This window comes from Ictidomys tridecemlineatus, chromosome 4 (assembly GCF_052094955.1).
Source record: "Ictidomys tridecemlineatus isolate mIctTri1 chromosome 4, mIctTri1.hap1, whole genome shotgun sequence".
NCBI classification, from domain to species: Eukaryota; Metazoa; Chordata; class Mammalia; order Rodentia; family Sciuridae; genus Ictidomys; species Ictidomys tridecemlineatus.
In genome coordinates this window covers 146,731,876-146,744,856 of record NC_135480.1, presented here as the reverse complement: position 1 = coordinate 146,744,856, position 12,981 = coordinate 146,731,876, and the positions used below count along the sequence as shown (strand labels likewise).

Here is a 12,981-nt window from a genome sequence, read left to right as displayed (position 1 = left end):
TGGGAATGCAGTGAGCCCTTTGGGGCTTTTATTACTGCTTTTGTTAATAGCAATAGTAGCACTTAGTTGAGTTCTAACTGGACATAAAGGTGGACATTGAACTGGAAAGACCTTGGAAATACTGGCCTACGTGCAGTTTATGTCTGATTATGTGGACAGTTTGAATTAGACTAGCTCATATATGGGATCCCTCTAACCACTCTGTGGAAGAGTTAGGGATCTTGTTTTATCTTGTACTCAAAGAAAACTTATTAATCCCATTCTAAAGTTGTTCTCCATTTCCCTGCTGGTGCCAAAACAATGCAGCTTTCTCTCTGACCAGGATCTGAGGCGACTGTGGAAGGGAGTGGATCCTGGGGCCTACCCAGCTGTGGGTATGTGTCCTAGAATGGAATCCACCCTACAAAAGAGCCTTGCTAGGAACTAGGCTACAGGCTTGGCCTGTCCCAAACCACAGGCTCATTTCAGATCTAAGTGTGGTCCACCAGGTGATTCCAAGTAAAATAAACTCAGCTCCAGGAGTTTGCTCTGGTTGTCATTCGAAGAGAACCTTAAAGAAAAAGTTTGGTCAGCAGAGACCTCTCAGCTATGAATTGAGAATTAGTTTTGAGTCCCCTTTAGCCTTAAACAGGAGACCCACTTGAAAATCTACTGAAATAAACCCCTCACGTCCTCTCTCCTCTAACGATATGGCATTATATGTCCTTCACTGCTGAAAAAGTACTTGGCTTCGTCAGCATTCATCTTCCGTTCAGTCTAAATTTATTTTTATGTGAAATAGAAATCAGGAAAACACCAAAATTATTTTAAGCAAAATATCAAAATTGAAATAAACCAACATATGTCTGTGAAACATGTATAACTCTCAATCAAAAATAAGTGCAACTTTCATAAATTTCTTAAAATACTCCAGCATGCAAAATCTGAACCACTTAAATAGATGGAATTATGACATGTTTGATTATTTTTTTCCTACTTAGTTCATCCTTTAGTTAAAGGTGAAAATACCAATCAATCACAAAAACCTGGCCAGCTCTAGATCATACCCTCATGAAGAATGTCTTCCACCATCTATTTTAATGATTAAAGAACCAAGAATGTTTATAGAATCTGCAAGAAGACTAAGTAATCTCTGCTAATTTTGAATGAAAAGCATCCTGACCTAATCTTCATTACTTATACTCTTTCTTATCTCATGCTTCCCCCTACATTCACCTCTAAAGAGTGCGGTTTCTTGATTGCTTTAAACATATTATACTTTGTTCTGGGAGGTTTTTTCTATGTTTTGAACTTTCCCTTCCACTGGGAACTCAAATGGGATTAAAACTGTCAAAGTAACATAAATATTCCAGGGCTTAGCACCAAAGGGAGAATTAAAAGATAAATCCCCATCTCACCTTTAGGCTTCATTTATAGGCTTTCCCTAACACATTTTCTTTATTAGATTGTCACTTTAAGGATTAGAATCACTTTGGCCCTGTAATAATAAATAGGAGCTGATATTTTTCCCACAGAAGACATTAAGTAAATGTTACTGTCAATAAATATTATTGAAAACCTATGACGCATTTGTTGAAATTCTCCAACCTTTCATTTTAATTCTCCTCTTTATGAATTGGATAACAAAATTTCTAAAAAATACAGATAAAAATTAAGCTCTTACTTCATGTGGAAAATGATTTAGCGCTAAATGAGTTGTCTGCTTTCTTGTTCCTTTTTGAAAGCATGTTAAGAATTTTATCTGGTTAACTTGATATCACCCTGCGTGTGAACATGGTCACTTTTGGGGGAGTTGAAAAAACCCCTACAAGTTTATAGTTAAGGAAGTTTCTGATCATGTTGCTGTGGTGGACATGTGCTTTTTCATCTTAGACTCTTGGATCTTCAATTATCTCTTTATTCTCATACTTCATTCTGACTTTTCTCATTAGTTTATTTGTTGTCAAAAAAAAAGTTTCTTCCTTTCTAGTTTCTTCAATTTAGACCAATTTGGAAATGGAAAAGTGTGTTAATTTTTTAATAAATCTTTAAGACACACATTACTGTATTTTTATTAACTGAGCCAGATGGCTCACAGTGAATTTTCTCTGACATAAGTAATCACAGAAATCAGTTCAGGACCCAAATCTGGTAGAGAAAGTGGCATGTATATTCAGTGGAAAAGTGCACTTTGCATAAACATATGGATATTTTTAGACGTACTATTTGTTACTGTTTGGATTTCATTTCATTTTATTTGTTTTTAGGCTAAGTACAAACTAAGGATTCCCCAACCCCATTCCCCAGACTCAAGCATTCAAGGTCCTCAACAACCAAAACTTTTTTTTTCTTTTCCTTTTTGCAGTTTGAAGGTTGCAAGAAGGCCTTTTCAAGGCTTGAAAATCTCAAGATTCACTTGCGGAGCCACACCGGCGAGAAACCATATCTATGCCAGCATCCGGGCTGTCAGAAGGCATTCAGCAACTCCAGTGATCGTGCCAAGCACCAGAGAACGCATCTGGACACTGTAAGAATGACAGGCACTTTTCCATCTTACAGCCTGGGTGTGAGGAAGTACCATTTTGATAGTGGGAAAGGTGGAAGTGTTTGCTTTGTGGACTGCAGGTTATAGGGACATGCCAAGGGCAGCAGTGGAACCCAGAAGGGTGCCCAAAGGAGACCTGTGTGGCTGTTTCAGTTTTGGTAGTTGCAGGTTATCCTAATTGTTACAACTTCCTAGGAGGTGTACAAAACAGAAGCAGTTAATGGGCTGTCCTGCAGAAGATTTTAGCCCAGAGGATGACCACTGTGGATGGGGCATTAAAATAAGTATTCAAATATCACAGCATACCACAATAGACAACACATACTATTGCTAAAGATACAAGGTGTAGTTTTTGTTTGTTTTTTGACCTGGGTTCTTTTTCCTCCTGATGGAAGAACTGGCATGGTTTGAGAATGAATCTGGCCTTTTGCTTTAGAAACTCCCTGGTGTTTTCACCTTCAAACAATCTAAAAAGAAACAGCGAATCTCTCCCGTGGGTTGAGTCTCATCATGCCTCCTCCGTGTTAATAGCCATATATCCTTTGACACCAACCCCATGAGAGCAGTTGACTTTTATTATTACAGCCTTAACTCCCTTAATGCTGCCACATTTTGCTCATTGGAAAATGCCTTCCCTCTGTAACTCTTGTCTTTTATTTTTCCAATTATGTTGATAGCTCTCCTTTTGCATTTCTCAGGCTTTGATGCCACTTTCCTTACATGAGACCAGGTAGACCTATGTAATTTTGCTTCACTTAACAAAGCCATCAAGATAAATGTATTATACACATCACAGATCTCTTATCCCTCATTCTTGCAAATAATGTATTCATGACAGTACTTTCTCAGTGTTAACATTCTGATGTCTATTATTAAACTACACCAGAGTTTGAATTTTGAAAAGATACTGTTATTTCTACACACCTTCTCATACATATTTAAGATTCTTCTGATGTTATAGTTGACATATTTATTAAATTTTATATTAGTCTCTATTAGTCATATTGATAGAAGTCATTTTAGCTATATGTCACATAACCTTTCTAAATAGAATTCCCTCTTAATATATGTAAATATGATAATTTGCCTAGTAAATATCCGAAATACAGTTGAAACAATTAGTATGTGATGGGCCCTCTCTGCTTTAGTGGAATTGAATTTTGATTTTAGGGCCAATAGAATAGAATATAAAATGAATAAATGTGGTGAAGAGTGGGATTTTTAATGTAGAAAAGGAAAAAAGAATAAATTATGTTAAAATGCCCTATTTTGTTGTGTCTAAAATGGTCTTCGTCAAATCCAATAAATTTTCCAATTTGTCATTAAACTTTATCATGGAAGAATGAACATTCATGAGACAAGATTGTCTTGAGAAATTGCTTCTACTCTAGCTAGTTATCTGTAGTTTGAAAGAACTATTGTGAGAATGAGTGTTATAGTTCTACAATACCCTTTTCTGCTTGGTGCTAATTTTAGCTAATCAAACAAAGAGCATTTTCAGAAATTATTTCAGAATTTAAAAATACGTATCTCTTTTAAAAACTTTTGAGGAAAGCTGCCTAACATAATAAATTTTCATGATTTTAGTTTTATGCAGTAGCTTTTCCAACTCAGCTGTTTTTACTTTTATGAAAAAAATATTTTTTATTAAATCTTTTTAAACTATCAGTTTTCCTTTTCATTTATCATTTTCATTTCATTTATTCATTTTTCATTTATCATTTTCCAAGCTAGCTCCTGTTTAAATTTTTAGTACATTTAACAAATTGGGAAGCCCTTTTAAAATATATAGAAATTAAACAACTTGTTTTAAAAAGCAAACTGTAGTTGCTTGAAGAATTTCCAATTTAAATTTAGATCCCTGTTCCCTTTCATTAATTACTCCTTATGCAAATGCTGTCTTTCTTCGACTAAGGGAACTCTTTACTCATAGATAATGATTTTTTCCCATAAATATTAGTGAGTTCTTAATCCAACCCTGAAAAGTTTTATTAATTCATTTCTCTGTTTCCTTGTTTGAAATCTAAGCAAGGTAAGTAATTATTCAGTACAGGTAGAAAATAATAAAATATATAGTTTGATAAAGTGTAGCATACCATTTAAGGGTTAGGTAATTTGAGATCAAATAACCATGACAGTATTATACTTAGGCAAGTCCCTAGCATAGCTGTTTTGTCACTCCAGTCCCAGGTGGCAGACAATAAGGAGAGAGTCAAGGACATCTGGGAGAAAGGGTGTGTATTCAGGCTCTCTCCAAGAACATCTCAAAATTAGATACAGAGCGACATGATGAACCCAAATCATAGTGGCATTGGTTTCTATAAAATGTTAATATTCATAAGGCCTTTTACATGAAACATTCTGTCACACTGAAAGCATGAGCTTATTTGGTCATAAGATATCGGCTACTTGCTCCCTTAAAGCCAAGGAGGAGTAGGTAAGGTTAGTTCAAGAAAGCCATCTCAGAAGAGATTCCCAGGTTTAAGAAACCTTCGTTAATATAGTGGAAACTCATTGGTGAATGACTATAGCCAATAATTGGCTCACCATTTTGTAAAAATTGAGGTATTAAAAGCCTCATTCATTGTTAGATTACCTAATATGTAATACAGTACTCAGCACATTCTACAAGCATGAGAGCTGATGGGTGATTCATTCATTCAGTCAGTCAGTCAGTTGGTCAATGATCAAACATACCAGATATCAGACTTAGAATTCAAATGGGATGCACCAAATTAAATTATATATTCATGATTTTACTTTGTTCTCAGAATCAAAAATGGTGAAAAAAAGTATCGAAACCTAACTATTGCTTCCGGCAAGGCCAGTGATTTAATCTAGGTGACCGTTGGTCCACAAAATGAGAAGCATGCACAGGAAAACAGGAGCACAACATGAACAGGGAAAAATTTATTTAATTTTTTTGTCAGTGGTAAAGCAGATTTCTAGAGCAAGAATCCTACTTTAGAGACAAGGTTTCAGTTCTCCTTCTTATATTCGCATCATGTAGGCACAGCTTTCATCTCTCACCTGATGAGATACTAAGTAGATCAGTGACAGTTAATACATCTTATAAACATAGTTAATCCTGTGATTATTTTTTTTTTCAGTTCTTGGAATAAGCAGAAGGTTTTGATTTATCTTGCAACAACAGAATCATAGTCTTAAAATCCTGGATAAGAATTTTGTCATCATACTAATAGTAGGTGATGATACTGAAACTTGAACGGATGTGAAGTGTTCTCATTCATTCATTCATTCATTCACTCATTCATTCCTAAGTGTTATGTACCCAGCACCAAGGATAGAAAAATTAAACAGAACCTCGACTCGGGCTCCACACTGCACATCTCTCAGGAGCATGGGGAATTGGAATAGCTAAAATTCACGTTCCCATCATGCTCAGCCAAAGGCCTTTTCACTTTATGCAGGCTCAGCACCAGGACTGCTCTGCAACTAATAATATTAATGCTCTTCTGACTGATTTTTCGTGTCTGTTGTTTGAAACCTACTGTCTCTTACTCACTTTACACTAATTTTCCTTCTTCATTCTCTCCCTCTTTCTGAATCAGGTTTCTTCTGAAACATACCCAGTCTTTTCTGGACTTTTCTACAGCTTCTTTACCTGAACCCTTAAAGAATATGTGTTTACTAGTTTCTGACAGTACCAAAGATTGTTCTCAGGGAAACATAACTGTAAGTATGACTGGAGATGCTTACTAATAATTTCCACACTAAAAAAATGCCACAAGAGGTTTTGTGGTTAGAGTGCAATCTAAAGCAATCTCTTAAAAGCCATCAAGGATAGGACATCTCTTTGTTCTAAAGTTTACTCTTTCCTTTACCATGATGCAAAGGTCCTGGGCTTTCTAATTAAAATGTATGAGTATTACCCAGCATTCTGCATCAATCAGTTGGTAACAGTTCATGCTCTGAATAGTCTTTGAGCAAAACCTTCCTCAGTTACCTTTATGATTTAACCACAGCTGTTTCTTTCTTTCTTTCTTTCTTATTTAGAAACCTTATGCTTGTCAAATTCCAGGATGTACCAAACGCTACACAGACCCAAGTTCCCTAAGAAAGCATGTGAAGGCACATTCTTCCAAAGATCAACAAGCAAGGAAAAAGGTAATTTTAAAAGAAAATTTTCAAGCCAGAAAAAGCACATTTAAATGACTCTTGCAGAACTTAGAGCTTCTGCAGGGCATTGGAAATTTTTATACTTCTTAACATGCTTAAGGTGTAGCATATAACTCTTTTGAGGAGGGAAGTCTTCCATGAAGTAATAGCAAGGCTGTGGTTTACAAAGCTGATAAAGCCAGATAAGAATTTCTAGGGAAGGCTTGTTTAATAGGTATCAGAGAAAACTGGTGAAAGTCAACTAAACTATAAGTAACAAAAGGCTTTTGTGGAAACTAAGTTTAAATGACTAAAGAAAAATACAACAAAAATCCTTTCTGGAGAGACCGTTTTTTCCATAAATGATCATTTGGCTAAAATCATTGTAGCTCTAACAAAGAAGGTAGGTGAATTTCTAGGAAAGAAGAGAACATTCCTCATGTTAAGCTTAGAAAACTTCTTGATGACAATCTGAAAAAAAAAAATTGAAATTCAAGTCACTTTGATGTCACTGAAGGATCAATGCAATTTGCAAAGTTTATAAAAAATCATAGTATCTCCAATGTGGAATAAATGTTAAAGCAGCCAGTCTCTGACCTGCTCTTCTGACCTCATGCAGGGCCACACATTGTTGGCACTCTGGGATTCAACACCACTAGCGACAGGGAGCTGATTTTCTTTCAAGGCGTTTCCTAGTAACTGAGTTTTAAATGTTTTTGAACAAACTAGTATCCTCTGTCCACAGCAGAAAACATATTTAGCTACCTTGGCTTTTGAGTGTTTCATTTGTATCGAGATGGACACCTGATTCACTGAAGGGCCATTTATAGCAAAGTTAAGGACATTTTAAGACTCAACTTATTTCAAGTGATTGAACCCCATGGCAAGGGTTTTTAGGTACCATGGCTTCTAGTTAGAAATCTTGCATCCATTTTTTCATGGCTTATAGGAATTTAACATGTGATGTTTGGAAATGTTCTATAGTCTTTTTGTGATGTGAATTTTTTCTGCCTTGAGAGGTGTTAGTACAATGCCAACCAAGGTCTTACACATGGAAAGAACTTGACCTCTTCCCTGTGAGTTAGAAAAATATTCAGCTAGGAGGATTTACAGATATACTTAATTGCATAAAAACCCAATCTTGTAAATCAAATTCTAACTTAGTTATTTTTTCTCTAGAGATGTATTTAAAATTTCCTTACTTGTAATCTTAATAAATTGATATCTGTGATCACTTGGCATGGATTGGATATATTCTTGAATTTTAGAAAAACAATGAAACTGCTAAGTACGTTAATAATGTAAATATAATTGGAAGGATGATGCTTAATCTTAAAATAACACACCATTGTTGAATATCATTAAGTAATTTCAGTAGGATCAGTGTCATTTTTATCATTATCCATGTATACTTTACACGTTTGAAATAACAAATTACATTTTAAAAAAAAAACCCTCTTCGATGAGAGGGTTATTACTCTGAGCCTGACATTGTCTGTTTACAGATTGTCCCAAATTTGTGAGGCTTCACTTGTAATACCAAATTTATCAGTAAGATTGGAAAGCACCTGTGTAGAATGTAACATGATCATCATGGATAGAGCCAAGGACATTAGTTCCATATCTAAACAAATAAGCAAGATGATGTTCAATTTAACAAGGTAACATTAGGTGACAGGTATAGAATATAGCATGGGATATTTTCAGAAATGGTTTTTTAAATTCAAATATGATATGTTTTAGCCTCATTATAATGGAAAATTAGTCTTGACAATGTGAAAGATTCTTGAAACACTAATTGAAAAAAGAAAAACAGACCTTGAGACTACAAAATATAATTTTATTGATAATTTACTGACAATCTTCAACAGGCAATTTAGATGACGGGGGTATATTTTGAAGTAATATTATCATCTCATGTCAAAAATTATGGCTCTTCATTTTTTTATGTAAAATGAGTTGTTATCTTTCAAATGATTTAGCTTTTGAGGTTCACTGTTTTCCTACAAATGGTTGAAATGGCTTTGGTTGACTTCCATTGCCCAGACCTAAATGACAAGTTTACAGTGTTTATTTTCCAAATTTTAACATGCCTTTTTATTTAAAAATGTGTTTATGAATCTGTGATGGATTAGCTTGTGGAAATCAAAATGATGAAAGTTGCTCCATCCAACAAAAAGAGGAAACATCCTCCCAGGAGAAGCAGTTGCTAATAAACCAGAAATCAGTCAATCCACATTTCTGAATCTTGCACCGATATACTAGTGTGTTATATTTACATGGTACAATGTTGTTACTAGACCTTGGAGAGATTCTAATTGCTTACTCACATCAGGACTTGGTATTTGAAATATTTCCTGGCAGTAATCATAAAAAAAGGAAAGAAACAATAAACCTTTTAAGGCAGAATTAAGATTATTTACGACTTTAATTAAAAATTGAAAACTGGCATCATTTCAAAAAAGCCTTTACAAAAATGTGAATTCATCAAAAATAACCATAAAAATTCCAAGGTGATAAAGGCACAGTGGAGTAATGGTCCCAGCCCTAGGGAATTGTTTTGTTGAAAAGAATAAAACTCTTTTCTGTCACACCCTGTTAGTCACGGACTTGTTTAATATACCCTGCCTGCCTGCCTGCCTCTAATCCTCTTTTTAACCTCCCCTAGACACTAAATGACATTATTTTGGTCTTAACGTTGCCGGCTTTATGTGGCCCTACTCTGAAATCAGGGCCAGCAACAAAGCATCCATAGCCATAAGATTAATATATATCAGGAGAGCCCGAGAACTCATAAGTGATATTCTAGCCATGGGCATGTGGCCCTTTCCCACACCTGACAGATCCTATTGAAAACCAAGAAGAACCTGAAAGCTCAGCTAAACATTATTCAAGCTGTAAAAAGAAAGATGATGATGGAAAAAAAGAAACTCTCCTCCTGCAAAAGAATTGGGATAATTTGGCTCATTGCATGCAGAGAGTAACTTTTCTCTTTGCATAAATCATGCACACCCACACATTCCATCAGCCAGTGTACAGACTTCTTCCACTGAATGCACTTTGCAGTTTTCAAGTCCCTTGAAACAGACCTACACAGATAAATGGGTAGCGAAAGACTTAAGTCACCAGCAACGGTCTCCACTGAGAATAAAATTTAGCCTATAGAGCAAAGACAGAACCTGTCCTCCAATTCTGTCTGATAATGAGTGAGTGAAATAAGAGAAAACTAAGGCAATAAGCCACTTGAAATTTTCCTCAAGGCTGTGAGCTTTATCAGAATTTTTCATTTTCACCTTGGAAGTGTCATAAGAGGGATTTCCTTCAAATCTAGCCCGTTATCAAAATGGACTTTTAAAAAAGTGAATGCAAGGAATGCCTAGCCAAAAGTTAAAGGCAATAGGAATCTTTCATCCATTCTATACTTCCACAAAGATCCCAATTTGTGATTTGTTCAATATTTGTTACACATTCACCTTTGGTTTGCCATGGTGGATGACTTTCATCTTTATGACCTCAATGCAGGCTATTATAAACCAAGCTTGGCATTTGAAATGTGTGTGAATGCAGCATGTATTTATATTTCTGACTTAGAGGACAGCTCTATATAGCATTTTGGCTAAGGTGGAGCCACTTATTTAATGCAACTTTCTTCGTGTAGAACTGGCAATTCTTTGGAATCAGAGACAACACCTCTCTCTATATATTTAAAACTATAAACAATGTCATTAAGTACCACGTAGGTTCACCTTGCTTTATGAAAAGTTATGTGAAAAAAATATTTGTCCCTGAATCAAAGCATGTATTAAAAGGACTAATGAGGTTCACTTTTTCTACCAGTTGTTTTCTGTCATGGTCTATATGGCAGGCGGCATGCACAAGTGAGGTATGCAATCAGGTGTCTTAATGGATTTTGCAATGCCTTTTCACTTTTTCTTGTTTCTGCTCAGAAATAAATTATACCACTCCCACTAGTAGCAGAACATTAGTAATAGGCACATATCACAGACATATCATCTCAGGAAGAACTAGCCCACCCCTTCCTCTCACATTTACAAAATTATATGGAGTGCAAGTAAGTGAGAAGCAGGCTATTGTAGTGAAGATGTTCAAGCAGCACAATGTTCTTTAAAAAAAAATGAGTCACAAAGTTCTGTACTTTTAACAATTTGCTGGTGACAAATTACTTACATCACACTTCAAAATGATGGTGACACATACCTAGATATCCTGATGCCTGAGTTAAGAGGAACTTATTTCAAGTAAGGCACAGGAAGATGCTTTAGTTAAACAAATATTTTTCAGTAAAAATAGTGGTGCTAATAAATAATTAAATTTAAATGAAAGAAGTAATCTCAACTTTAACTCTAGGTCAGTAATACTGATTTGAACTTGATACCAGTTACCTGGAAGTTTGCATTTTAAGAAAGCCCAATAGAAGTCCAGCTTTGCTTTTGAGAGCATTTTGAAGCTACAAGGTGGTGGGAATTATTTTAAAAGAGTTGAGACTCCACATTTGAAAAAATTGGAGAAGGTTGTCAATGAGAATGACCAGTGAATTAGAATAAGCTTCAAGTCCTTTCTTGAGTTATCAGAAAAACTCTTTCCACCCTTGTAAATACAGCAAAACACCCACCATCTCTGGAGAGATGACCCAGGGTCTTATTTAGGGTGAAATTTGTTTCCTAAGGTATGTCCTTTGGAACACATTTCATAAGATGTTATCTGATATTTCCTTTTGGGGAGAGGGGTACCTGGGATTGCACTCAGGGACACTCAACCACTGAGCCACATCTATTTTGTATTTTTTATTTAGAAACAGGTCTCACTGAGTTGCTTAGTGCCTTGTTTTTTTCTGAGGCTGGCTTTGAACTTGAGATCCTCCTGCCTCAGCCTCCTGAGCCACTGGGATTACAGGATTGTGCCACTGTGCCAAGCTAGACATTTCTTTTTAAAAGTCATTTATTTCATATAAGTTTAGTAAAAATGGTATTCAGTGGTATCCTTCCTGCAATAGTTCTCAGAACCTTGGATATACCAATAGTCCTTAAGAAAGATAACATTAGGCATTGCCTCAAATTATTAGACAAGGAAGCCGATCTTTGTCATCCAGAGCATCTCATCAAGCTATTTCTCTAGTAAATTATTTGAGAAACACAATATAATAAAGTTTCATTTGACCCATTCAGTGAATGTTTATTAAACACCTATTCTGTGCTAGGCACTGAATTAGACCCACAGATGTAAACCTGTATGAGACAGACATGTTTTCTTTCCTTGAAGAGCCACAGTCTCTTGATAAAGTCTAATAATAAAAAGACAGAAAATAAGTCACCTACATGTAAGCAAGGAAACCATGAGGGGATTTATATTGACATTAACAAAGAGGGCTCTATTGAGGGAGATGGTCTGGAAAGGCCTCTTGGAGGAGCTGAGCAGAAACATTGAAAGGCAATTCTTACTAGAACATGGTACATAGTTCCTGTGTGAATGATAGAGATTGTTAAGAAATGAGGTCATATGTTTTATTATTTCCAAAGAATGGAGATCAGTGGGCTTTTATATTGTTCTTGAATACAGTCCAGTGCTTTGTCATATATAGTAAGATAGTTTTATTTCTATTCTTAAAATTCTTATTTCTATCCTAAAAATTCTTAATTCCTAAAAAAAAAGAATGAAAAATTAAAATGAGGGTATTTGGCATAGTTCTGGCCAACCATTATAAAGAATGGGGACCTGGTAGCAGGTGCTTTAATGAGCCATTAGGATTGTATAGTGCCTAGCACACCTACCATACAGAAGTAGTTCCTTGATAATTGCTTTTCTGATTGATGGACTGACAGAATCCTTCTAAGCTTCTCACTCACTATCTCTTATTAAATTTTGTGCATTCTTAATGAAACTCATTTTGGAATAAAAGCATTTAGCTCAGTCTCTCACCTGCCTAAATATAGTGTCCTAAGATACCGTGATGCAGCTCACCATTGCCCTTCTCTGGTATCTGCTCCTCTCCACTTCCACAGCATTCAAGCCCCTCGTGCAATTATTGTTCCCTCTGCTAGTTCTCACTTGTCATCCCTTTTCAGCTTCAGTTGAGCTTTGTCTTTGATATCCCTGGGCAATATTTTTCCATTTGTTTGTATCTTGGCTCTCTGAGCTGTGAAGATTTATTTTCAGGGTGACTTCACTCAAGGGCTTGGATAAGCCTAATGCAGAAAGTTTTCTTGGTGGATACTGGGCAGGTGGCCGTGTCTCAGACCAGTGTTTGGATTGGACATCAGGAGGTATGGGCTTCTTTTAAGCAGTGCCACAAATCGCTTTGTGACTTAGGTTACATTCCC

The 12,981-nt window shown here is 35.7% G+C and overlaps 1 protein-coding gene across 8 annotated transcripts in view; it reads left to right on the top strand.

The window, feature by feature from the left end:
• Glis3 (GLIS family zinc finger 3) overlaps positions 1 to 12,981 on the top strand; it is a 434,230-nt gene that overhangs the window by 327,749 nt on the left and 93,500 nt on the right. For 7 of the 8 annotated variants that reach the window (XM_040285712.2, XM_040285710.2, XM_040285713.2 and 4 more), the window contains 2 exons: positions 2,345 to 2,506; positions 6,542 to 6,652. In XM_040285712.2, coding sequence (XP_040141646.1) covers positions 2,345 to 2,506; positions 6,542 to 6,652 — 273 coding nt within the window. The remainder of the gene's footprint in view (positions 1 to 2,344; positions 2,507 to 6,541; positions 6,653 to 12,981) is intronic. The other variant, XM_078047596.1, reaches the window with a different exon arrangement.